At 43.6% G+C, this 26,952-nt stretch overlaps 3 protein-coding genes across 3 annotated transcripts; 2 read left to right on the top strand and 1 right to left on the bottom strand.

Annotated features, from left to right (window-relative positions):
* The first annotated feature begins 2,011 nt into the window (after positions 1 to 2,011).
* On the top strand, positions 2,012 to 7,749 carry LOC133888181 (mannosyl-oligosaccharide 1,2-alpha-mannosidase MNS1-like). Its single transcript, XM_062328334.1, has 14 exons — positions 2,012 to 2,322; positions 3,160 to 3,207; positions 3,323 to 3,496; positions 3,594 to 3,706; positions 4,136 to 4,201; positions 4,377 to 4,548; positions 5,074 to 5,163; positions 5,706 to 5,830; positions 6,081 to 6,146; positions 6,249 to 6,357; positions 6,464 to 6,562; positions 6,693 to 6,773; positions 6,862 to 7,032; positions 7,121 to 7,749. Exons 1-14 carry the CDS (start codon positions 2,164 to 2,166, stop codon positions 7,352 to 7,354), a joined length of 1,707 nt encoding a protein of 568 aa, XP_062184318.1. The 5' UTR covers positions 2,012 to 2,163; the 3' UTR covers positions 7,355 to 7,749.
* A 5,648-nt stretch (positions 7,750 to 13,397) lies between these two features.
* On the top strand, positions 13,398 to 14,005 carry LOC133889148 (uncharacterized). Its single transcript, XM_062329618.1, has one exon. It carries the CDS (start codon positions 13,575 to 13,577, stop codon positions 13,800 to 13,802), a length of 228 nt encoding a protein of 75 aa, XP_062185602.1. The 5' UTR covers positions 13,398 to 13,574; the 3' UTR covers positions 13,803 to 14,005.
* Positions 14,006 to 21,124: 7,119 nt separating this feature from the next.
* LOC133889160 (large ribosomal subunit protein uL30x-like) lies at positions 21,125 to 23,523 on the bottom strand. The gene is made up of 7 exons (XM_062329630.1): positions 23,414 to 23,523; positions 23,140 to 23,319; positions 22,523 to 22,620; positions 22,366 to 22,423; positions 22,193 to 22,272; positions 21,605 to 21,707; positions 21,125 to 21,507 (listed from the first exon to the last, which is right to left on the bottom strand). The coding sequence occupies exons 2-7, from the start codon at positions 23,317 to 23,319 to the stop codon at positions 21,292 to 21,294; spliced, it is 735 nt and encodes a 244-aa protein (XP_062185614.1). The 5' UTR covers positions 23,414 to 23,523; the 3' UTR covers positions 21,125 to 21,291.
* Positions 23,524 to 26,952: the final 3,429 nt, after the last annotated feature.

Raw genomic sequence — 26,952 nt, 5'->3', positions numbered from 1 at the left:
AAAGCAAAGGAGATCTGCCACCGCACCGCTGCTCCTTTGGAGCAATGTGCGCCGGTCATTTTCTTTGAAGGAGCAAGGGAGTGGGCATACTCATTAATCTCAGGAAAGATGAGGATGACTTGTTGGATGCCTTCTTCGCTTGGCTGCTGCTGGTGCCCGTAGAAAGCAAGCAAGCCCCTCCCATCTCTGCCTCAGTGAAGCACCTCCCAGCCATGAAGCATCCTCACCTTGCTACCGTGTACTCTCTATTAGCGAATGAAATTAATCTGCTATGCGTAATCTTCCCTTGCACACCATTGTTCATCCATTTCATTGATGTTCACACATACGCAATGGCTATACGTGTACATAATTGAGGAATAAGCAATTTGGAGAAGAAGTACAATCCGTGAGCGGGGCGCAAGCGAGCAGGAGAAGAAGGCGGCCACAAGGCGAGCAGAGGAGAAGAAGGCCGCGAAAGGCGAGCAGGGCGGCGGCCAAGGCAACCGCGCGCCTGTCTTGGCCGTTCCACGCGAACTGCCTGCTCTCAGTTCAGTGGCAGGGAGAGGCCGCGCCTGGCCGCTCGTGTAAGCATCGGCAAGTCGACAGTGCCCCGCGCGCCGCGGCCGGCCGTTCCACCGTAAAGTGCAGCGCGCCCAGCCGGTACGGCGACCAAGTTGGCACTGGAATTATGTGGCCGCGCACCGCCATGACACTGCGGTTTGGGTGCAATCGCAACCGTGTTGCGCACGCGAGTTAACAACTCGCGGAGTGGTAGTCAACTTTAGCCTCAGTTTTGGCCGTTGACCAGAGACCGAAATCGAGACCCGATTAAACGCAAAACCCCACAATGACATTGGCGGACGCAGATCTGATGCTCTCTTCTTTCTTTTTCTTTCTTTATTTATTTTTTAATAAAGGTTTAAACCCGGTCTTCATCTAAAAAAAGCCTGGTCTTCATAAGAGACCTATTTATAGGTATCGGGATCGATTTCTGATCGACTCGTACCACCCTTGATGACTTGTCAATCGAGCTAGTTTGGTATCTAATTTTTTCTCCTTCCTCACCACCTTTTCTTATCATTCCTCTTCCTTCACTTCTAGTTTTCAATGAAGTTTCAAAACCGATAAGGGCTAAGCATCTGACAAGCTCCCTTTAAGATCCACTCCTACATCCGACAAGCTTGTTGCGCCTTACTGTTCTTACCACATGGCCTGCAGACGCTGCATCGTAAAATAGAGGACAAGATGAATCACACAAAAATTTGGTATTAGATAAACTTTTGTTACAAGATATTTTCTGGGAACATAGGATCAAATGATAATCAAATTCGGATACGATTAAAAAATAGCTAAATTCGAAATTTAAATTTTTGAAAAGTTAGAAATTCAATGTTTGGAAAGCCAACTATATAAATAAAGAGTCCAAATAAAATAAAATAAATAATTAATGGGGCTAGAATAGAAAAAAGAAGGATCCGTATCAAATATAATTTTAGAAAAAACATATTATTATAAAAATTAAATATCTAAATAAAGAGTTTATATATAATACAATTAATCAAATACTATCGTGATAAAATATTACAGCGAGACTAGTCACACTGTTAACGTGGACGCATTTACTAGTTTTTTTTGAAAAAAACGATCATTAATTCATGTATACTTCGTTAAAAAAACGAGAGTACCAAATTACTACTAAGGGCCTGTTTGGCAGAGCTCCTAGAGCAGTTTTCCGGTTGAAATCAGGAGGAGCTCTATCAAATAGCAGCTTTCAGCTTTTAGCTCTCTGAGTAAAATCTGTGGGAGTGATTATCTGAAATGAACTAAAAGTTAGGGAGCTGAAAAAAGCAGCTTCTCCTGATTCACTTCCCGCAGAGAATTACTTCCTCCATATATATTTTATTTTAAAGAATCACCAGAGAATCACTTTCAGCTAGAGAATTACTTACTCCAGAGAATCACTCACCGTAAAGAATTTGAATCAGTGAGAACTCTAACAAATAGGCCCTAAGCTTTGGATATTTACCGATAGGCCCCTCTACCGATGACCCCGGCCGAAACAGACACACACAAACACATTCGACGCGGGGACGCTCGAGCGCACGCGCGAATCGCCGTAGACCTCGCCGGAGGCGTTGACGAGCTTGGATCCCGGCGATCTACCTGACGGAGGCGGCCTCCATGGCTCGAAGGTCGTCGTCCTCGTCGTTGGGGGCGTGGCGGTACCTGAACCCCGCGTATTATCTCAAGCGGCCCAAGCGCCTCGCCCTCCTCTTCTTCGTCTTCGTCGCCGCCACCTTCGCCTTCTGGGACCGCCAGTCGCTCGTCCGCGAGTACGAGGTGCGCCCCTATCGCCTCGGGAGTTTCCCTCGATCTGGGTTGAAGATTGTAGTGGCCGGGACCCGGGATCTGATTAGTTCCTTTCGCGCCTTAAATTGGATTTCGATTTCGATTTGTCGCTGGATCTGGATAAACGAGAACAAGTGATTGTGGCTAAAACTTACTGCTTAAGTTTAAGAAGTCGGAATGGTTAGGAGTAGTCTGTGGTGTATTGGATTCATTTGGGAGATTATGTTAAGTATTTGGTTGCTTATTTTCCTCACAAAAAAAGGATTTAGCTGCTTATTTGATAATTTTGATTTGGATCTTGTAAGATGTGAATTAACGGCGCCGTGGGACTAGGATCTACCGATCTAAAATACTACATCTCTATATATTTTTTAACGTAGTTTGGTTTAGCTCGGATTTCTCTCCGACTTTGACTGTAATTTGGCGAAGTTTTGGTGAAGGTGGAGAGTGTGAACAGTTCCTCTTTATTTCAGCCGAAAACTCGAGGTTGCTATGTTTTGGGATTGTTGGAAGGTGTAGATTCAGATAGCTGGCTTTTGGGATTGTTGGAAGGTTCTCTTTATTGTTTCGGTTTGTAGCATACTGGTTGAAAACTGTAGAGTTATGGAAGTTTTGATAAATATATGTTGAGATTTTAGGAGCCACTGTTATTGTGAAGCCTATAATTCTTATGGTCTTTGAACCCGCCCTCTTTTTTTTCTAATATTGATTCAGGAAAATGTGCTGATGTACCTTTCCTTCCTTTATACCGAGACAATTCATAGTTTTGATGAATACTTGCATTTGTCATGCTTGTTTCCAATATTAATCTTCTTTCTTCATTTTCAGTCTGAGATTTCCCGACTGGATGATGAAGTAAATCGGTTGCATGACCAGGTAATTGAAATTGCAGGTTCTGTTTGAATTGCCATGTGGGTTTACTGGTCTCTTTAGCCCAGATTTTTCCCCTTGAAAATCTCATTATTCAATCGTCTTACTGTCTATTCTGTAGTTAAGAAAGGCTGGAGTTCATCTGGATGAAAATCCAATAAGTGACAAAATGTCCAGAAAAAATCTTGTAGAAATCGATCCTATTAATAATGAAAGGCGAGAAAAGGTTAAAGAGGCGATGCTTCATGCTTGGAATTCCTATGTAAAGTATGCCTGGGGAATGGATGAGCTTCAGGTTTGTGTTAATCATTCTGATCTGTAGTTTGCCTTTTCTAACTTATTGTAGATCTAAAATGCCTTCTGCATGTTGCTTCGCTCGCCCCAATTCTTAGCCACAATCAAAGAATGGTGTCAATAGCTTTGGTGGTCTCGGAGCAACCCTTGTCGACTCTCTTGACACACTGTATATAATGGGCCTGAAAGATGAATTTCAGAAATCCAGAGAGTGAGTTCCACTTTTTTTCATCATGTAGAGCTTTTTTAGAATGCTTTCTCTTTTGCTTTCATTTAGCTAGAAAAGCAAGTTGACATTTGATTTTAATTTGCTCATATGAATATTCAGTCATGTAGACTAGAGCCGTCTTTGCCCTTTTATCTAAAATTCCCTGAAATTAGAAAGCAAGCTTATTGGGTGCACTCACGTGCAATATCCATGACATGGATGTGTTTCCATATCCCCCTATTATAGAGGAATAATGATTTACTTAATATTTCTTGGGGCTTCCATCACATCTATTCCGTGTGATAACAACCTTTATGAGTTTATCTAGTCTTTTGCACTTTCTGTCATGAATCTCTTATTTGCTTTTATCATGCTATGTTCTGATTTTATGTTGTGCTCCTGATCTGACAAATGTCTATTTCATGATAACAGCTGGGTGGCAGAGTCATTAGACTTTGACAAGGATTATGATGCAAGTGTTTTTGAAACGACCATAAGGTTGCGTTATAAGGTTTACCTTTATTATAGTATTTGTCTCCTCAACTTAGTTTGTTCCTTGCAAATATTTGTCTGCAAAGGCCAATGTTATGTAGGCGCATCACCATTATGATTTTAATAGTAAATGCAACTACAGCTAGGTTGTCTAATATTTTATTTTGTTGTGTATATTCAGGGTTGTTGGCGGTCTCCTAAGTGCATACGATCTATCTGGTGACAAAATATTTCTCGACAAGGCTAAAGATATTGCAGATCGACTACTACCTGCTTGGGATACAACATCCGGCATCCCTTACAATCGAATAAACCTAGCTCATGGACGAGCCCATAATCCTGGCTGGACCAATGTGAGTCACAAATGTTCTATTTTCCACTAAGTAGCCACTTGTATTGCAAAACCCTTCTAAACACGGAGTAGCTCACAATTAGGTGTATTAAGTACTAACCTTATTCAGACCATCCCATGCCGCTTTGTCGTGCAAACTTTCATTATTCGTTTTTGTGGTTCGATTTTATACTAAGGCTTTGATTTCCATCCATCACATGCTACTGACCACTAAATTTTAGACAACCACTTACCATTGAGAATTGCTAGATTGGCTACTTTTAATAATACTCCCTCCGGTTTTAAATATTTGACGCTTTGACCAAGACCCGGTCAAACTTTTTAAATTTTGACCGTCAATAGCTTCCAAAATATTTAGTTTGGTAACTATATTTTGGAAGTTATTGATGATCAAAATTTTAAAAGTTTGACCAGATCTTGATCAAAGCGTCAAGTATTTAAAACCGGAGGGAGTATATCTCATCTGAAACAATTTTCTTCCCTTCAGATGACAGAATAAATTGTATATGCTTTGTTATTTCTGCAGGGTGATAGTATCCTTGCAGATTCGGGTACAGAGCAACTTGAATTTATAGCTTTGTCACAGAGGACCGGGGATCCCAAGTATCAGCAGAAGGTTCTGTTACTGTGTACTCATATTTTCAGACATCCCAGTTCTGTGTATGGGTAAATTTAGTGCAGCTACGTCTGTGTAGAACATAGCTGGCATTTTTTGTTTTAAATGCTTTGCTTGTTCCAACTAATTTTGGTGATGTCTGCTTCTGTTATTTACTTAAGTATATCTAATTGTGACTAAAGGAAAAATTTGCTCTGTGTGATTGCTAACACCTACAGAGTTAATTTATGAAAGGCCTTGAAGAATGTAGCCTTCCTCATTCTGATAGTGTTTTCCTGCAAACTTGTGAATGTATTTTGATCCAAATGCATGGAAATGTTAGAACTAGATTAGGGTAGGTATATTGTCTTGTCTCTAGCCGATAATAATGAACAAATCACCTTTATTGGCTTCTAAATGGGTCAATTACCTACTGGTTGGCTGCTTTTTTTTGTAGTAAAATGCTCTGTAGTAGCATGATTACTATTTAAATCATGTATGTATGCCTTTTGCTCAATTTTTCTTAACGTTGAGGTCTCATTTGAGTTGGTATATAATTTTAGGCGGAGAATGTCATCACACAGCTCCAGAAGATATATCCCAGTGATGGTTTACTTCCTATTTACATAAATCCTCATTCAGGGACTGCTTCATACTCAACCATCACATTTGGTGCTATGGGAGATAGGTAATGTCGTTCATATTTTTGTATTTTACCCAAATTATTTCCGCCTTGTAACTGTGGTGCTGTCATTTAGCACTGGTAGTCTGATACTACATGTAGTCTGATACTACGTGCAAATCTTTACAAATCTTTTAGCGAGTATTTTCTCTATCTTATTGGATCATTGCTAAGTTTTCTATTGCAGACCTTAGTTGCTAATTTCCCTGTGTGTTTTAAAAAAAAAAAAAAAAACTAACTGCCATTTGTGTCTCAGCTTCTATGAATACTTGCTCAAAGTCTGGATCCAGGGGAATAAAACTGAGCATGTAAAACATTACAGGTTTGGGCCTATTATCAGCCTGGTTTCACAATTTGTCAAATACCCTTAGCAATTTTGGCATTCTAACGTTAATAACACATCCATTCATGTTGCTTAGCTCAGACAAATGTGGGAGACGTCAATGGAAGGTTTAATAAGCTTGACCAGGAAAACTACACCCTCTAATTACCAGTACATTTGTGAGAAGAATGGTGGCTCATTATCTGACAAGGTGATATATCCTCATTTAGTTGACTGTTGTTGGCAGGCTGCTTGCTAAAGCTTGTCTCACATTCTCTCTGTAAGGTTCTGACTAGTTGAGCTTGCGACTAACACAGATGGATGAACTTGCTTGCTTTGCTCCTGGTATGCTGGCATTAGGAGCCTCTGACTATGGTCCTGAAAAATCTGAAAAAATTATGAATCTTGCAAAAGAGGTCAATTTTCTGGGCATTCCTCATTTTGTGTTCAAGATTTTAAGTCTTTGCCTGTTACCTTAAGGACAGATATGTTTTTTCTTCTGTTTGTTGATCTGACTTCCTTTTTTCCTTTCAATTCATGTCATAGCTTGCTAGGACCTGTTATAATTTCTACCAAACAACTCCCACGAAGTTGGCTGGAGAAAACTATTTTTTCCATGCTGGACAGGTAGTATGGCAGCCCTTAATTTTCATCTTTCTAATAATATTGTACCATATACCGTCAATTCTAAATGGTATTTTCTTACTGACGGTAGGATATGAGTGTTGGCACGTCCTGGAATATCCTGAGACCGGAGACTGTCGAATCACTTATGTACCTATGGCGTTTGACTGGGAACAAAACATATCAAGATTGGGGGTGGGACATATTCCAGGCATTTGAGAAGAACTCCCGCATAGAATCTGGATATGTGGGGCTGAAAGATGTAGGTTTTTCTAATAACTTCTATCGTTGTATTCCCACTCAATAACACATGTCTGACACAACTATTGCTGAAACATTTCGGTCTCCAGGTGAACACTGGTGAAAAGGATGACATGATGCAGAGCTTCTTTCTAGCAGAGACGCTCAAATACCTCTACTTGCTTTTCTCCCCTACATCAGTCATATCCCTTGACGAGTGGGTCTTCAATACTGAAGCTCACCCGTTGAGAATTGCTCCGATACATGATAACAAAGGCCAGTCATCTGCCTTTGAGACACCAGTGGTTCGACCATTCGGGAGAAAGCAGGGAAAACCCGAGTAAACTTGAATTATAGAGAGCATTATTGCATCCACCGTCTCAGTTTGACCTGCCTGATGAAGATGTTCTGACACTAGGGGAATTTCTGCCTGAAGCAGTAAAGGTTAGAAATCACGGCATTAGGCGGTTTAGAGGCAAAAAAAAATTATAGAGCACCATGCGACAATTGGGGAACTGACCTCCAAAGTACAATCGGAGGTCAGTTGCCCCATAGAAGCTTTTATCTTTGGATTTGTTTACGCGCCCTGAGCCGTGTTATTGATTTGTACCATACATCTAATCACTGTACATATGTTGCTTGCCTGGGGCTTCTGTGGAACTGTATTTCATTATTTGCCCCCGATTTGTTACCTTTTTCAATATGATTTATAAGAATGGTTTGTCTTCCTTTGTAGTAACTTTTATTTTGCTAGGCTCTTTTACTGGGAGGAAATCGATACCACACGTGCATGCCGTATCCGGAATGTGTCTTCCGGCATAAGTCATTATCCTGTCGCCGTCCATGACTTCTTATGCCCTCGTCCCACCCTCTTTCATCTATGGCGGCTTTCGTTGTTTGATCCATTGCTGCCATGTTAACTTGGGTAATGCCCTCGCTGTCAGCCTTGCTCATCGCTCTCTTGTGGGTCTAGTGGTAGCACCGCCGCCCTATCGGCTTAGGGCTGCTTTCTAAGTCCAGAGTCTTCAATTCGAACCCTAACAACTCTTAAACCCTAACCTTGGATCCTAAGCTGCCTGGTGGCTGCGCCGCGGTGGCCGCGTGGAAGGGAGGAGGGGAGTGTGCAGCAAGGAGGGAGGAGAGAAGGATGGTGGCAACGCGTCGGGTGCTAAAGGAAGATCGCAACTTGAGGCGTGCGTGGCATTTGTAGGATACCCCACGCGTGGTATATAGAGTTTCTGAGTTTACTGTCGATGCTTGATAAGCTTAGATTTGGGATCCCAGAAGCGCACCATTGTCAATTGGCAATCCTTGAGCGTGTCAGCACTGAATATTGTCAATGCCAGTACTTGTTTTGGTCTTTGGTAGCTGAGATTTGTAAGGCTTCATTGCTAGCTGGAGCGTTGCACACAGTTAAAAATCCAAAATTATTATACGGGTAAGTACGAGTACATAAGAGGTATTAGCGTGCTATCTTTTTTAGGTTGTAACGTACAAGGGCATATACAATGCAAGGTGCTTAGGCACGGGTGCTCAAGGAAAGAAAATATTGCCACATGATTAAAAAAAATGTTGGAAATCCTTTTCTCCAATACAAATAGGTGCTTAAAAACATTCAACTTGTTAGCACACTTTAAACACCTGAAGCAAACTTAAGCACATTTTCCACCCTAAAAGTACCCGCCCCATGTGACATGACAAAAATAAAGCGGATTTTTATTGGTACCTTCTCTAAGCACCTTCTCTAAGCTTCTTTTGTGAAGGCTACCTTCTTCAAGTCAGGGGGGAAAGTCATAGTTATTCAGGTATCATAATGTTACCGGATATCTCTAGATAGTACCATCTCTTTTACTAGCATCATACACACGATCTGAAGAACATGTTTAACTCTTGATTCATAATATACAGCTGCGCTTATTAATGACTGAGCTTTTCAACAGCAGGATCAGCAGGGAACAAAGGGGAGACGCTGAAAGCACTACTTGGTACGTGCAGCTAGTTTGCCACCTTTGTCTTCCCTTGGTTTGTTTGCTTTCCAGTTTTCATGTCGATGATGCGCTAAACAGAGTATATTTCTCCATTTGCGGTTTAGAGCGACTGAGCGAGTCATGTTCTTTCCTATCTTCTCTGTGGCTCTTGCGTCTGTACATTCCATTTGCTGACCGATGTATTTATCCAAAGAATGTATGACTGTTTGCAACCCCCACCCCCGTGTCGCTCGCTCTGGCGGTTCGAGGGGCGACTCCTACCTCAGCCCAACTCCCCCCGCCCCCCCCCCCACCCCCAGCTAGCTAGATCCGACCACCGTCGTTGGCAGGCGGACGCTGACGGTGGCGGCCTACGACGGCCCAAAGCCAGGAGCCACGGCCGTGTTTCCTTCCTCTCCCCTGTCGTTCTTCCCTTCCCTCTCCTCCCTCACCCCCCAGTTGTTCGTTGTGCCGGCAAATCTGGCCAGTCTCATCTCCGGTCGGCCAAATCCAGGCATCTCAGGGCTGGATCCACTTCTGGCGAGGCCGAATCCGCTCTCTGCGGTCTGGCGGTCGTCCCCCCTGCCTGCTGCTTTGCCCCCCTTGGGCTGTCTCGCCCGGCCGTGAGCTGGCCTCCGACGGTGTTGGCCTGACATTCCTTGTCGGTGCCATGGGCACGTGTGCCTCCAGCCACTTTCCAAGCCTCGTCGATAGCAGCATCTACAGCTGCCACCTACAAGTCATGCTCCTCTCTTCTCGACGTCGCGTGGCTTATGGCGCTCGGCGCCTTGTCTCTTCTTGGTGTCGCGTGGTTGCTGATGTTGGGCCGACTACGCTGCCCCCGGTCATTGCATGCTGGTGGATGAGTTGCTCGAGCCTTGCTATTGACCCGTTGTGTTGTGTGTTCCTGCTTGCTGCTCTTGTAGGTCTGGTCGATCCGTCGATGCCGTGGTTGGGGAAATATGGGCAAAAGCACTGGCATGCTTCACGCCATTGCCGACGATGGTGACGCCAGAGGACGTCATTACCTCCCTAGAGGCGTCGTGTCGAAGCTTTCCCTCGAGTTTTCTCCGGGTGAATCCCTCTGGCTTTTGATGTTACAAGCAGTGGCACTTCTTGCAGGGCTCTCCATCCCTAATTGTTTGTTGTTCTCCTGTTCGGCTGGGCTTCCCGTCACCTTTCGGCACTTCGCGGCAGTGGGCATGCTCCGATGTCCCAGGACCTATTTGTTGCTTGTGGTTTGGCGTGCGAGTCGTCGACAGAGTTGGTCGTCAGGCGTGGGAGCAGGGCTCCGCCTGTTGAGTTGTCAAGATGTTCTGGTTGAGGTGCTAGCTGGGCTCTGTTGCTGGCTGGATAGCATAGTTTGGTGCGGGTACCGTTGGTTGTTCAGGAGTGCCGGGTTGTATGTTGTTTGTTGTGTTATATCTACTTAGCAGTACTTTTTCGTGTGGTCGTTTAGGGGGTGAGAGTTCCTTCCTTTCTTTTTTCCTTTATCTTGCGCGTGAGCTGGGTTCCATGTGTTGTGACACAATGCTTGTTAGGTTTTTTAGCTTGATTTCCTTTATAAACAAAGTTATTTTCTTCTTAATATAATGATGTATAACTGTCATGCGTGTTTGAGAAAAAAAAAAGAATGTAATATGTTTTCCACAGTTCAAAATAAGCTGCAGTTTCGGATTTCTCATACTGTTGGTTCTCTGCTTTTTCCACTCAAAGCCATGCTAACTCGTGGAGTCATGGTTAACTTCCCGAGCAGCCAAGGACATCGACCTGAACATTCATCCAAGCTAGGTAACCTGCATTGTGTTTTCTACAGTTCAGATTAAGCTGCTGCTTCTAAGTGCCAAGCTTGTTGCTTCCTAGTAGACACCACACAAAGTCCTGTTATCGTGAGGCTAACTCGGGCGAGCTAATTACTAAAGAGCTTTTTGGAACCCAGGGATGGAAAAATGCATGAATAGAAAAAACACAGGATTCTGATAGCAATGAAAGTGTAAAACAGAGGATTGCAAAACGCAGAAAAAATACAGGAATAGCCATTTGGATGAAGTGTAGAAAAAAACACAAGAATTAGATGAGAGAGAGAGAGAGAGAGAAACGTAAATGATTTTTTCCCATGAGGTTGGATCTCATGCTAGAAATCCTATAAAATTTCTACGGACCAAGCCATTTCATAGGAATTTCATAGGATTTTAAGAAGACCAATCATTTATTCCAAAGAGCTTGATAGGAAATTTCTCTATAGGAATCCTCTAAAATTCCTACAATTTTTCTTCATTCTAAAGAAGGCCTAACACTTCCGGCCGGCCGAGCTTAGATGGGCCAGTTTGAAGGGCGCTGATTGGGCTGGTTTGGTGGGCTCAGGGAGGTCTGGGTGAGATTGGGCTAATGACTACTGTTGGGTCCCTAACAAAAGCTGTTGGGTGGCAATCCGTTCGCTGGGCTGAAAACGAACATGACGTCCTGTATCGTCAGGTGGGTGATTTTGCGTTTGATTGTTGAATTCAGACATGGTTCCTCACACCGTGGATTCATCGTGAAAATAGTTCGAACAAGTTGCAACAAAATTAGATTTATATGGAATTTCTTTTTATTTTTACGTATTTTATAACATGCAACTATTCGAATGTGTTGTTTCACAAATCAAACATATTGTTTCAAAAACCCATTTTTGAATGTTAGGTCTTGCATGTTTGGTTTTGCAAATCAATGAATAAGTCGTTTAAAACATTGAATTCATACGAAAGGTATTTCAAAAAATTACATAAAAATGTTGACCTTTTTTGTGAAAATTATTGAAGTAGGCTTTTTTGAATTGTTGAATAAAATCTTTAAATTGTTAAGTTCGCATGAGTGACAAAAGAACAAATATAGACCATATTTAATCAGCACAAGGATTAGAAATATGAGTTGTTTATTTCTCTCCGGACTATTTGAATAGAATGAATTCACTTGTGCCAATAGCGCTTGTGACTATTTCCAAGCGGCTATGCAAACACACAAGAATCTAGCCTGGGCTTCGATGGTTGGTGGTAGTTATACCTCTACCCACTAGAGATCAAATTCTAGTTCTGCTTTTTGTGTGACTTATCAAGATAGAGTTTTCTTCGTAGGCGATATACTCATCAACAACGATGCATATGTGATGGCTTTATCCGTCTCTAACCTATGTATCTCTGATATTCAGTAAACATGTGGTGGTATGTGTGATGATATAAGTGTGTACGTACATTTGTATGTTGTACTAAGATTTTTTTTAAAAAAAGTAGCACCAATGCCATAAAAAATATCTCCATTCCTCCCTCGTACCACCCATTCCTATTCCGTTGTACACTTCTCCCTGACTCCTCGCTCTTTAACTCCCCAACCCCCAACCCTACATATATGTTGGTCTTCAACCGCATCGCACTCACACACACCTAACTTTTTTTTGAGAATACAAGTCGGATGTATCACTCATGCATGCACACCACACTCACGCCCACAAACATCCACGTGGATGCATCCTAACACATATTTACACAATATTAAAGGTATAAACTTATGTAGCGCGGACACGCGCTATGACCACTGAACGTACCCACATACACGCACACCCAACTAACAACCCTACACACATCGCATTGTGTTGCGTCCTGCTTGATCGGAGTTGGAGAATCTTTTGTATATAGGGAACATAATGAAGACATGAATTGAAGGGATCAAGATTTATAGAATAATTCTTAAGATCGATCTACACTTTGACTTGAAAGAATGTCATTTATGTTCTTGAATGTGCTAGAAATGTAGTGTCTATGACCAAGTTGGATGTAACAAGTTTCAAGTTTATTGTTAGAGATGGTATGTTATTATTATGTAAGAATAAGTACTATTGTGGTTCTGGTACTTTAATTAATGGTTTATACCACTTTAATCTTGATGATATTTTTTTTCTAAAACCTTATTTCATGTTGAGCATATTGTTAGAAGTAAACGTAGTACACATAATGAGTGATCTGTTTTCATATGTCATCAAATATTGGGTCACATATCCAAAGAAAAGGGTTTTGACGTTAGTGCACATAATAGAATTAGGCAACGGTTAGAAATGACGAAACTAGGTTCATGTCGCCTGTTTATCATGCAACAAGAAAAAATCACCCATAAACTGTTACAAATGGTGGATCCTACCTTATTGCACTTTTATTGGGCGAAATTTATATGTCCCGACGAACAGGTGACAAACGCCTAGTTTTACCATTTTCTTGAAGCTCAGCCTAATTTTATTAAAATTATTAAAAGAATATATATTTTAAATAAAAACTCCACACCATGCCGCGCCCGCCGAGACCCTGACGCACCAAGTGAAAGCCCAATCGAACACCTCCACTTGTAGTTGTAGTAGGCAGCAGCCGCGTTAGACAGGGGCGAGGCGACGCACGCTTGGTTTTGCTGAGCACCCTTGTTCGCTGCCTATATATACGCCCATCGATCCAACCAGGCAGAGGCGGCCACCACCGAATCCCCAGGTGATCCCCGTCTATCCATACAACTCCCTCGATCGCAGCAGCCTCTTCCTCTGGCCGATCCCATTCTGTTTCTTGGAACGGAGATAGCGATGATGACGGCGGTGGTAGGCGCGGTGCGGGTGATGCTCGGTGCGGAGGAGGAGCGGGCGGTGGGCACGCACAAGGCGCCCGGGGCGTGCCCGCGCTGCGGCGGCCCCGTGGTGGCCACCGACGTCGAGAGCGAGCGGCGCATCCTCTGCCTGCCGCTGTGCCTCAAGAGCAAGCGCAAGTACTCCTGCTCCAGGTGCTTCCGCCGCCTCGTCACCCTCTACAGCTAGCTAGGCTTGCCAGCGACCTGACTAATCTCGGCGCCGCCGGCGCGCCATTGAAGCTCTCTGCTTAAGGCTAACCGTCATCAGGCCGTGAAGGCTAATGTGTTCTCGCCAAGCTGCTAGGACTAGCTGATGAATGCTTGTACACTTGTAGCTGATGAATCCTTTTCCTTTCTTGTGTTTATAAATATGAAAGCCATGGATGTAAGTTCCTACAGTAGCGAGTTTCTCAAGGTTGTAGGTCGACTTTTGGATCAACATGGAATTTGTGCTGACTTGTTTCTGCATTTCAATCTCTCTGGCACGCATTTGATTCAGGGAAGTTACCGAATGGAAATCTCAAGCTGGACATTTTTGTTCTTCACTATGGATTGAGATGGCTGATGGGATGATTTTGACTCACTGGGGCCTTGGTTGGTTCCCTGTCGGCTGTCGGCTGTTGGCTGCCCGCCTGTCTGCGCTGATGGATTGACGCCCAACAACACCTTATCTCGGACGTAAATTCTATAAGATTTCGTTTAGAAAAATTCTCGTGATATATTATCTATATTATTTATCTTGTGATTTAATAGATAGATTGAAGAGGAATGAGAGAGTGTAAACATATATCATCACAGAAAAGATGATTTTCCATATAATCGAATCCTACAGAATTTGTTTTCGTATACAAGGAGTTTAAGGTGCCGAACAGGACCCCATCTAATCAAGGGCCCTATTCTTATAATTAGCACATGGAGTAGTACATCAACAATGCCCTAAAAAATAGTACATCAACATTTCAAGTCTTCGTAAAGATAATTAGAAAAAGGTGCTCGAAAAAACAAACTTTCTCTTGTAATAATTAGTTAACACTAGTAACTATGTGTCGAATTAACTCAACATTAACATTCCTATTCCTATTCCTTTACTTTTGTTTCGTAATTTCCTGAGGCCGAAAATGCTTATGTGTTCTCTTCTATTCCTGGCTAGCCTTAGTGATAGTAACCATCGTGCATTGCCTAGCTTGAATTTGAACTTGTACTTGCTTCTTTGGTTCTTATATATGTCTCATGTTTACTTACAGAGAAATAAGTTGAACATAAACTAATTTATGCTTGTGATGACACACATTTGGTAGTTAGAGCATCTTCAAGAGATGTCTAATATGGCTCTCTATAGCTATTTTTAGAGATTTTGGATCCAAAATGTCTCTCCAATAGCTCATCTATCTTGTTCCTAATTTTTAGTAATTCCCAAAACCCTCCTCTATCCTAGCCATTTTTGGGGGAGCAGCTCTCACCGCTCGCAAGCCACAGGAAAAAAGCGCAATCGAATTTGCCGGCGACCGTTGGTGCTCGTCAACATCAGCTCCTGAAACTAATTAAAGACGGTTTCGTTCTCATCTCCCGTGACATACTGCCATCCTCGGAAACACCATCACCGGCGGAGAGTAAGCAAGCCATCTCGATCCTCAACCCAAATCGAATCTGCCTACCATGGCTGCTGGGCTGGAAGGGGAGGCGGTGAGGCTGCTGCCGGTTGCTCCTGTATTCGGGTGGCGAAGAAATGGGTGGCAACGACTGGAGACTTGGCCGTGGGCAAACTGCTGGGTCTGACGACCTGTCTTGCGGTGCTTCGGGAGGACCTGGCGGCAATCGAGAAGACGACGATCATGGTCGCGGATCTCACGCCCCGACTGCTCCAAATCAGGGACGCGACCCACCGCCTCCATGACCTTGACGAGCTTGAGTACGGCTGGCTTGGCACCCGCCTAACCGAGGACTCAGAGGTCAGGCACGCGGCAGCACGGGGCTTGGAGGAGCTCGCCGGGCTGAGCAGGAAGGAGATAAGATGACAGTTGGGGTCCACCTGTCGATGAGATATGAGAGAGTCGTTTGAATATAGGGATTAGTACAAGGAGTCTATTGGAAAGTATAGCAATATAGGGAGAGATTTTTTTAGATATGACTCTCTATATAATATAGTAAGTGAGTTTTAGAGTCTCTTGGATATGCTATTAAGATGGTAAGATATGCATTGTATCCTTAAAATACTGGCCATTAGATGAGACATAAGCAATCGCAATCGGCTTATTTTAAGTTTAGAACAAGGCCCTCCAAAAACTTGGTACGTCCCTGCTGCCCAACAGCTATGCACCATCTCGACGTTTCACCGCACACACCACCTCACGCCTCTCGTCCTAACCTCAATCGAAGAAAACGAGATAAGTCAATCTGTATGATTACCACTCCGATCACCATACAGCCTGCTGACCCTGAGCCTATCGGTTCATTGCAACTACGAATGGATCAAGCACTCCTAATAATAGTTCTTAACATTTGATCATGGAGTGCAGTAGCGCACATACTAATGCAGGCAAGTACCATCGCAAAAAAAAACAAAGAATAATAAAAAAAACTAATTCAGGCAAGTAGGCATGCAAGGCACGGAGGGAAGAAGCAGTCGAGACTTGGAGACTTGAATAAACTTGATCGGTCAGCTGCTTCGATCGCCATCTCTCAGACAGTGAAAGGAACAGGTTCAGGAAGCACGAGGTGTGTATGCTTAAAAACTATTTTTGGCACGCACGTTCCCAGACCGATTTGCACTCGTTTCCAAATTACTACTATATGCAATCGGCCGACTCTTAGATATCAATATCACCAGAGATTTTCATTATTTCATATTGGCAGTCGTTTCGTGGCGCCTTCCTGAATTCAGATATCCGCACGGTGCTGAAGAAACTAAAACGTTCGTGCCGCCCGACGCCGTTATATATTACCGTGCTAGTACCATTTTCAGCCAGGAGGAAACAGCATGCGAGCAACTTGATTGAATACTAGTTTTGCGCCCGTGCTTTGCACGTCAGGAGGGCGTAGGAGACACGGGACGCGAACCCACGTGGGAGCATGCGGGAGACCGGACGGTAGATCACTACGACGAAAAAAATAGTGAACGTTTTAAGTAGGAGAGATAGACTATATGTAGCTTGAGCCATACATAAGCACTGAAGTCAGTGACAGATCTAGAATTGTAGATAAAGATGATTCAACTTAACATAATTTAATAGGCTAATCATACTACAGTACTAATGCTACAGTAAAATTCAAGTGCTAGTGCAAATCTTGGGGTAGTCCATAGCTCACCGTGCCCCCTGCTGGATTCGCCACTGACTAAAGTGAAGATATTTTTTACAAGTAACCTGATCATATTGAACTTATAAATTTATGTATGTTGTTAAATGTATAGTAAAGTGACATTAGGACTATTTCAGCTCAAGCTAAGTGCTTGAATATAGGCAGATTTTAGAATACTCCCAAACTACTATGGAACGTCCATCTAGTTTGGTATTAAGGTCTGAGATTAAAGAAGATAACATAATACCTCATAGGAGGTAATAGGTCACTTATGATTATTATACTTATTTTAATGGTTTTTTTGGTTTGAAAAGTTAGCATGCAAGGAAATTCGCGGATTTATTCCCTAATTATAGCACTTACACTAATCCCTTTCCGCCGTGCATCCGATTAAAAAACCGATCCGAAGAGACATGGCAGTGCACCTTCCGACGAGTGAACGTGACATGAAATGTGTGCACCATCCCATGTGTCAACGTGATATTTCTCTGAAACTTGACAACTATGCTATCTTGTAGTTTCGACCTAACGGTAAGGTAACGTAACACTACTGCACTTAGTAAATACAATAGTTGCCACGTGTAACGTGACACGTACTTGACAGTTGACACATGCATGGCACAATTGACATGGACCAAAGCCTTACATGACACACTAGTACATGAGAAAAGAGAGATTTGGCACAAGGAAGGAAGCGGGAGGAATGGAAAGAGTTTCGCTTTTTGCGGTTGCACGAGAGAAGGAAATTTGGCAAAGGTTGGGCCAGGGAGAAAATGACGGGCATCACATTCCATTTGAAACCTGGTGAGCAACCGGTTGCAGCAGGTTAAGAGAAATTAATAATGTTTTGCTCCACCTAAATTAAAATTCAACAGCTCTGATTTGTGTCTACTCGTACCTCTAGAATGTACATGTGTTACATACGTGAAATCAATCTAGTATAGCGCAATTCGAAAAAATAAGAAAGGTAAATAATTAAAGATTGAATATATTTTTAGAATGAATGGAAGACAAATATTGAACGACTAGATATAGAAGGCAATTAATATGAGATTAAATATATTTTTGCAATGAAGAATGGAAAGAATTCTTGCACGGTGACCGTTTGATCAAGTTCGTTCGATTCTATCATGTATTTTATAAGAGTATAGATATAGAAGAGAGAGTACGTTGAAATAGCTCTTGGATATATGCGCGTGAGTTGACCTGAGAAATTTCTATGTACGCAGCCGCTGACAGAACCATTAGATTACAGTAGTTACGTGCTTCTGAAGAAACCGGACGCTGCTGCTTTAAAATGGTCAGGTGCAATGAATCAGTGACTGCAGGCAGTTTTCAGTTTTCACCGATGCTGTTGTGAGCAACCGAGATGATCGGGTAAACGACTTATCCTGATCAAAGCCATGCACCGATGCACGACCTGGATGTTCCAGATGTCAGAATTCACAAGCTACGACTTTTCCAGTTTGGAAGCTTCCACCCGAGGAGCAACGAGCAACTAACTTGATTCACTGGAACTCTCAGAGACTGAAAGCAACCAGAGGCGTCGCTCTCGCCCCTGCAACTGCCGGCCGAATTGCCGAACCGCAGAGACAGAGTTCAGAGGTCGCCGTCGCCGTCGCCGGCACATCTTCGAATACGTATTTTGCGATCTCCTGCCCAGAGAGGAACGCCGCCTCGTCCCGTGGCGACGGTCGGCATCGACGAACAAGGTAAACTAGCTGCAGCCTGCAGATTGCAAAGTGACAGCTGACGGGGCAGGAGAGAAACGATTGTCCCTGGTGCATGATATTCGGGACCATATGCCCAGAATATCTCGGGGGCGAATGGATCAGCAGATATCTGGGCAGGAAAGGACCGAACTCAAAACCCAAACAGGACGAGTTGCGTATCGCCATGACGTTGGGACAGCATGGGCCTGTGGATACACTGGCCATTTGCCACCAACGCTAGCTGCAACTGCCTTTGCAACCTGCAGGGTCGTAGTAGCTTTCACCCGTTTCTTCCTTCAGTGGCCCTGGCCTGCAGCGGTGCCTTGTGATTACTGATCACTCCTCGTCCAGCCGCGCGTGCTGATGTGGCCTTGATTTTGCCCCGTCTTCGCTTGCTTGTATGGCATTGTGATACCCATATCTGTCGTATCGTTCGTTATTTTCTCGCCAAAAAAAATAAAATTCTTTCGTCTATTCCTCTGTTCATTCGGTGTGCTTGCGAGATACTAGCAAGATGTAAGCAATACTTAACCCAGAAACCACCACAAAAAAATCACAGTGCGAGATTAACTGCGAACCCAGCAATTGCGAAGCTTGTTTTGCACATGAAGAGCCATATTAAGGGCGGGTTTATTTTTTTCCTTTTGCAAGGATGAAATTAAGCGCAGGCTGTGAAGTGCGATGTTTGTTGCAGCAGAGTTGGGCCCGTGGGCTTTCTATTTATGATCATGTATCTAATTTATGATCACTTTTCAGCATGGTATGATTTTATCTACGAAACAAGATTTTCACTTGGATATATTTCGTGGAAGAAGAAAATCATCACACGTGAGTCCCACCTGTTATACTCACAATTTCGTCAATTTTTGGCATGGTTGCAATCCAATCAACATTTTTTTTCTCCTAATGCTTTGGTGTTGCCCACGTTTTGGTATGGTTGCAAGCCAAACAACGTAGCCCGCGTTTTACATATATACTCAATTTGGTGCCCCATTTAAAATCTGTAGTGCTTGCTGCACTGGAAATATGGATGAACGGGATAGAGCTTCACAGGAAAATAAACCGGTCGAAAGTAGGTTTGCTTGTCTAGCCTGTTTTGCTAATTTAACTGCTATTTGGTTGTCCATTCTTCGAATCTTGGTGACGGTTGCTTGGATGTCCGCTGTGAGCTGCATGAATGTTCCTAGCATGGGTCGTAATGCCCAAATCCAGGGTTGTTCATCGGGTCACTTTGGTCGAGTGCCGTAGCCAGAATCTGACTGTCGGTGAAGAATTTAGCTTGTCGCAGTTGTAGTCCCTTGGCCATTTGCGCCGCTAGTAGCAATGCTTGTCTCCACCTGCGAAGGATTAGTAGCATGTTTTTTTTGTTTTTTTTTAAACCGGACCCCTTTCCGGAGATTTTGTTGGAGTCTTTTTTTTGACGGGTGTGCGACGCACGGAGCTCGAACCTCGGTGGACGCGGTCGAATCGAGCGGCTTTGCCATCTAACTCTATGTCCGTTTGCGGATTAGTAGCATGTGGCAAAGCCACTCGGATGAAAGTGGCGGCCTGTAGAGTAGCAGTGGATGCAGTATATATAAGACCATCTCTAACTATATTTTCTTCATTTCGTTCCCTTTTCGATTCTTTTTTTCGTTCTCATTCCCTTTATTTCCTCTTATCTCTAACAGCTTCCTCTCGAGAGGAATCGCGAAGGGAAAGGAGAGAGAATCCCGTCCTGAAGAGAATGATTTTGAGAATCCCGTCGTGACGGAAACCGTGAAAGGAAACCGTTGGAACGCTGAAGGGAACGAAAATCCCGTCGTGAAGGATTCTAGTCCCTGAAGGGAAACCGTTAGAGATGATCTAAAAATCCCAACTCCTGCTTGGGTGTCTGGGGCTGCCGTGCATGCTTTAACGATTGGAAGAGCCGATTCTCGGCGAATCCCCAGCCTTGGACGACCGGCGAACCCCTGTAACACAAGATACATTCAGCTATCCGACTCCGCGTGAAAACAAACTGCTTTTTCTGCACGGTCTGCATCGACATCTCGCAACTTGGACTGGACGTCGCCTGGCCCAAGACTTTCGGGCGATGCGAGCGTTGGCCGTGGTTAGTCTTTTGCTTTCTGTAGCAATTCATTGGCGCGACGCGCGTCGAGTCAGGGCGAAGCTTGGACAAGATCGCTGCTACAATAACCTAGGTTAATTATTTTAGAGACGGTTTCAGCTGGCTTTATAAGGAGATGTTTTTGGTTGTGAGTTGTGACGGCAACTTGAGGCAGCTAACACTGCAAATGATGCTAATAGCCGAGAAGGGTATAGAAGAATCCTAATACCGTGGCTAAATATATGAATCCCAAAACAATGCACTTGTCATTTGTCAGGAACTTAGCAACACAGTGCGAGGAAGAACAAAAGGAAAGTTGTACACAATTGAACGAACATCGCAGTGCGGAGTTCACCTGATATGTTGCCATTACAATGGCCACATACCCAAGCAAAAAGACAAAGGAATACGTATTCACAACTCAAGATACGAATAATTCCATACCACCAGATAAAAGGTCAGATTTCTTCCATAGGCGTCAAGTTCCAAATACCAAAATTGCATGCATATTCATTCATGATCCAACTCGCTAATGTAAAATAAGCATAACACATGGCACTATCAATAGGCTCATGAACCTAGTTCATCCTTTTGATGAGCTCATTGATGTAGTTCTCACGGTTACCAGCATCACCACCCTCCACATAGTGGTTCCTCTTCTTCTTCAGGCCTCCCAATGGCGCCTTCAGCTTGAAGGGCCAGAGGAAGTTGTTTGCCTCCTTGAAATGTGGGCCAACAGTCAAGATCTCATGAACAAGATCCTCAATGCAGATGATGTTGTGCTTGCCCAAGCCCTGATAGAAAAACAAAAGGTTAGAATCATCATGTTAAGTTATTAATTACAATTACAGATCACAAGAACCAAATGCAGAGAGTTCCAAGATGGCAAACCTCCTCGATGACTTGGTTGTTGGACAGAGGAATCCTCTGCTTGTTCAGCTTTCCGTAGCCCCTCTTGTAGATCAACTCCCTGACACTCTTCAAGTTCGGATACCTAAATAAATCATGATTTACTTGCTTAGTTAAGTCGTCCAAATATCTTAATGGATCAAGCTGCTTAAGCCAATCCAAACTCTGGTTACTTAAAAATTGCTTGCTAGCATTATATTTATGTTTCATAAGAGAAATGAACCAAATTGAGTATATATGTATCACTTTCCCGATATTCTTTTATCAAAATTGCTCCTATGCATTACCAAAAATGGTTACAATTATACATCTGAAATCACTACTCTGACAATACAACGAACATACAATACCCCATGTAAGAGCAATGATTATGAATACAAGTCTGAAGTCATAGTTTATGTAATGTATCGCAGACAATATGCCATAACAATATGCCATAATAAATTTGATCAAGCAACACGGACATCACCATGAACATGACTACATTACTTTCAATCGTGTGCTTACAATGGAAGAATATATCCAACTACACCGCGAGACATGCACAAGATTATATCATAAAAAACATACCCATATGCAACATATGGCTCAACCCTGCGGAGCATGTTAATGGTAGCCTTGTTGACCTTCAGAAACACACCATTGAAGATCTGCGAATTTAAACATTCAATTTTATTAAAACCAACAGCACATCATTACAAACAAAAGACGGATTTGTACAGCCAACGAGTTGACCAACCCACCTGCCTCAGACGCAGAAGCTGCAAGATCTTCCTCGTCTTCGGGTGCATGGCATTGATACTAGAGTTTTAACAAAATTAGTATCAAATGTGAGCAGACAAGTTCATAATTGATATAGAAATACTGGCATAACCAACTAGACGCAAGTTGGTGACTTACCCACGGATGCGGACCACAAACAGGAGCTTTGCCTCAGGGCTGACATAGAACCCGCCCTTCAACCGGGCCTCACGCTTAAGATGCACCAGCTCCTTCTCCTGATCCCAAAAACCACATTAGCATATAGTACATAACAGTGCTCGTTGCTCAACACATTCAATTATAAATTTAAATGCAAAGGTGATGAAGATTACAGCATTAAAAAATAATCAAACATCTCCGTGCTCATACAGGCTAGAAGTGGAAGAGAGTTACACCTGATGACATCATATTTGGTACGAACAGGCATGAACGTGATTAAAGAAACAGCTATGATCCTTATAGTGATACACATCGCAGTTCATCTTATTTCAAAAAACCATGAAGACAACATATAATTCATTAGCACAACACTTGCATTCAAACATGCAGCAGCCACTGGGCAGAAGAGGCTCCTACTAAAAAAACTATAGCATTTGAACCTAAATTCTAAGTCTTGCTGCTAGTATTACCTAAACATACACATTTCTCACTACGTCCTAGTCACGTTCGCATCCCTAACCGCCCCCCCCCCCCCCGCACGAGCGAGCGACTGACTACTGAGACACGTTCGATCGAGATGGAACCAGCGATCAGACCTGGGCCTCGTACTCCTCGGCGTACTGCTTGGCGCGGGAGAAGATGAGCTTGCGGCTCTCGATGGACTTCTTCTTATCGGCCACGGCCTTCTCCTTCTTCTCGGCTTCCCACTGCTCCTCGCGCTTCCGCTTCCGGAGCACCGACTCCGGCACCGCCACCTTTGCCGCCTCGGACGACATCTGCACACGACCGGATACCTCGGCCTCAGATCGGGACGAGCGCAAGCAGAGGGGGGGGGGGGCACGGCATCCGGCGTGGTGCGTGGCCGCTTACCTCGACGAGCTGCGTGGGAGAGTACGACGCGGGGAGAGTGGGAGACGGAGAGAGACGGCGGCGGCGGCGAGGGGTAGTGGGAAGGGAAGGTTAAGTAGGGGGGTTTTGGCGGCTAGGGTTTGGGGAGGTGATCCGACGGCTGCGATTGGTTGGACCGGCCGTGCGCCGTGGAATCCTTGGGCTGCCATTCCGAAAAGGCTTGGGTCTGGTTTTGGAGTGCGGTGATTCATTCCGCTTTCCACTTTGCTGCGATGGGGAGCCCAACTGAATTCTGACTCTCTACAGAAAACTTAGTAAAGCCCCTCGGTCCGTGGTTGCTTTGTCTAGAATTATTTTTTCGAAATATATTTATTCTTTATTAATATTACAAAATCAGTCCCCTGCTATACAAATTTGACACAAATATACACATGTCACCCAACCATAGGTTGACAAGATGATTTTTCATTTTCCACGTAGATGATCACTCAAAAAAATTCCACCAAGACATCACAATAATCTTACATGTGGACGACGAGAACTAATCCTTGGTTTGGACGATTATGTGAGATGATTTTGGACGATTACGTGAGATGATTGTAATCTCTATCCACTCGGGATAAAATCTTAAATTTGCTTATTATATATTTTATTAAAATAAAATTTTATTTTAGTAGTATGGGACATATATGTTAACAACAAGACATCTTGATAAATAGGTATGTGTGATGATATAGGGATGTGCGTGCCGACGGCAACAAATTATACTGGATTTCCAAACAATCTTTTTAAAACGACTCCTGCCAACTTCTGCCTAGTTCAACGGTACGGCAGCCTTGTCATCCTTTCTTGAAAGCAGCCATGTCACGCACGACTGCACGAGGGTTTGGGCACACAGAGTGAACCTGCAATCCAGTCCATTGTCCAGTAGCTAAACGCCTAGACGTAGGCGATGAGTTTGGCCAGTAACTCGCAGAGGCATCGCCGTCAGTCTATCACCGATCACTTGCAAAAAAGCATCAGAGACACATCTGAAACTCCAGCCCAGCACTGGAAGAGCGGAAGTCAAAGCCGAAAGGCAAATATGAATCCAATGCGGCAGTGCCAAGTGTACACGACTGAGCTTATGTTCAGCCACCCCTGAGTTGTCAACTGACATCTTAGAGGTGCACGCTGCAGACCGACAGTGCTGAAGAGTGGGTGAACCGTCGATGTTATTAGGAAAGTTCATATTCCTTCACATCCATAATACAAATCGTTTAAAAAAAATATTCAGTCAAAATTTTAAAATTTTAACTAACAATATATTTTAAAATAGTTAGTTTGTAAACCTTAAAATTATATGTTTTCGTAATATTACAAATTCATTCCTAGATTTTATAAATATATTTAAATAGAAAAATATAATCAAAGCTAGGTATTAAAAGTCATATCTTATTTCAAACTATATGTATTTATGATCGGATAAGTCACAACTCACAAAAGGAGGTTTCCGAATTGCTACAAAACCAATATTAGAATTTGAGCAAGTATTTTAAAGTATATTATGATTATTAAATTCTCTTACAACGCATTATCAATTACTACGAAACTAATATTTTACTAAAAATATATGAAATATGAATCGATCGAAGCGTATTTTATATACTATAGACATTAAAAAAAATTAACTAATTATGATCAAAAGTTACGAAGTTTAACCGTATAGAATCTTAGTATGTACTGTATTTTGGAACGGAAGGAGTACCGCTTAAGCCTTGCTATGAGCGTTAAGTACTACCACTCGTACAATCGTACTACGATTAATTTGAAATCAAGGTAGGGTGTCAGGTATCTTGATCGAGGTCAACAGAACGCACAAGTCGGCAGGAGAGAGAGGAGGCGAGGAGCACTTCTTGTCGGCGTGCCCTCCTCCGATCCGCTCTCGGCTCTCGTGTGCCGACGCCCTAGCTTGCCGGGCAATCGACCCGCGTCGCACCTCATCTTCAAGGGATGGAAAAGAGAACCGGTGCCCCCATCCGCACGGCGACTGGCGAGTGCGACTTGATATCGACGTCGCCGACGTGAGTGCCCCAGGCCACCATCCGCGTCAGTCCGTGTTCCCTGCACCCGGCTCAGCACGACGTCTCTTCTCGGCTTTTCTGATGGAAAAACAAATGCTTTGCCGGATCCGCGACGTACGCACGAGCCGAGATGAGTCGCCAAGAGGTCAACGCGACAGGTTTTCTTGTTCTCCCTTAGGCCTGGCAACGGGGTTACTACGGGTCGGGTTACCGTGTACCCCACGGGACTCGTAGGTCAGGGTCTAGATATGGGTCGGGTCAGGGTCGAAGGCAAGATTTGATCCACGGGTCTCTAGGAACGTCCGAGGTAGGAATGTATTTGTCTAGCGCCGGGCGCCCCAGTCGGCCAGTTCAGTCGTGGTAGCCCATGCCCAGACACCCCACATGTGGTAAGCCTAGCTGATGTGCACCTATGCCTCGTGCAGTCACCAATCGTGGACTCGCCACGCCTCCACCGTCGCTCCTAGCGTCTCCACTGTCGGCCCGTCACCGTCCAAATCTTCGGGCCAGGTACCCGCATGACTGCGCCCAATCGCCCTTCGTCCACTGTCCTGTGATGTCACCCGCCTCGCAGCGAGCCGCGCCACCACCTGGCCGGCGCTCGCTCACTCCGACGCTCCCACGGTCCACCGTGGATCCCGGCTTCTCGCCCTCCGACACCGATGAGTGAACCGCTGAACCACCTCATTCTCCTTCCCTCTTCTCCCTCTCCCAACACCAACAATACTTACCTTAGTTACATGGTTTCTGGCTGAGCCACCGTCAGATCTAGCTCTACCGCCTCCTCTGCCGCCGATCGCTCTCGTTTTGCTGATCGTCAATCTAATCCAAGCTCTTGGAGACCAACACCGACACCAGTACCCTAAACTGGAAGTCGGATTCATCGAGTCATCGACCAATTTTTTTTTACTCTACATGTACCTTTTTTTCTCTAACATATAGATGTTCTTCTCTGACAAATTGATCTGGCTCCTCTCCCACCCATTTTTCTTCTATGACATGTAGATGTAAGCTTTAAGCATTTACCTAACTCATGTAGATGTTCTTCTTTCAAGCGTTTGGTTTTCTTATAACAAAAGTGATTCTATTCGATGCATCAATTCAAATGTTTGGTTATTCTAGTGACCGATCAATCTTGTATATGCATATTCATTTCCTTGCATACCTGTTTATGGTCTGCCGCTTGTTCCTGACCTATAGAATATTTATCAAATTATTTCTTTATGTTACTTGATCGGAGAAATGCTTGTATGCTCGCTTATGGTATGTCACTTGTTCATGACCCGTAGAAGATTCGTCTAATTATTTCTTTATGTTACTTGATCGGAGAAATGCTTGCATGCTCGCTTATGGTATGTCACTTGTTCATGACCCATAGAAGATTCGTCTAATTATTTCTTTACATTATTTGATCGGAGAAATGCCACCCTTATCGTTTCGGACATGTTGTGCTTCAATTAATTGTTTGTATGCATTATGTATTTTTGTATGTATTAT

Source organism: Phragmites australis, chromosome 13, assembly GCF_958298935.1.
Source record: "Phragmites australis chromosome 13, lpPhrAust1.1, whole genome shotgun sequence".
NCBI classification, from domain to species: domain Eukaryota; kingdom Viridiplantae; phylum Streptophyta; class Magnoliopsida; order Poales; family Poaceae; genus Phragmites; species Phragmites australis.
This window is presented reverse-complemented; position numbering and strand designations above follow the sequence as displayed.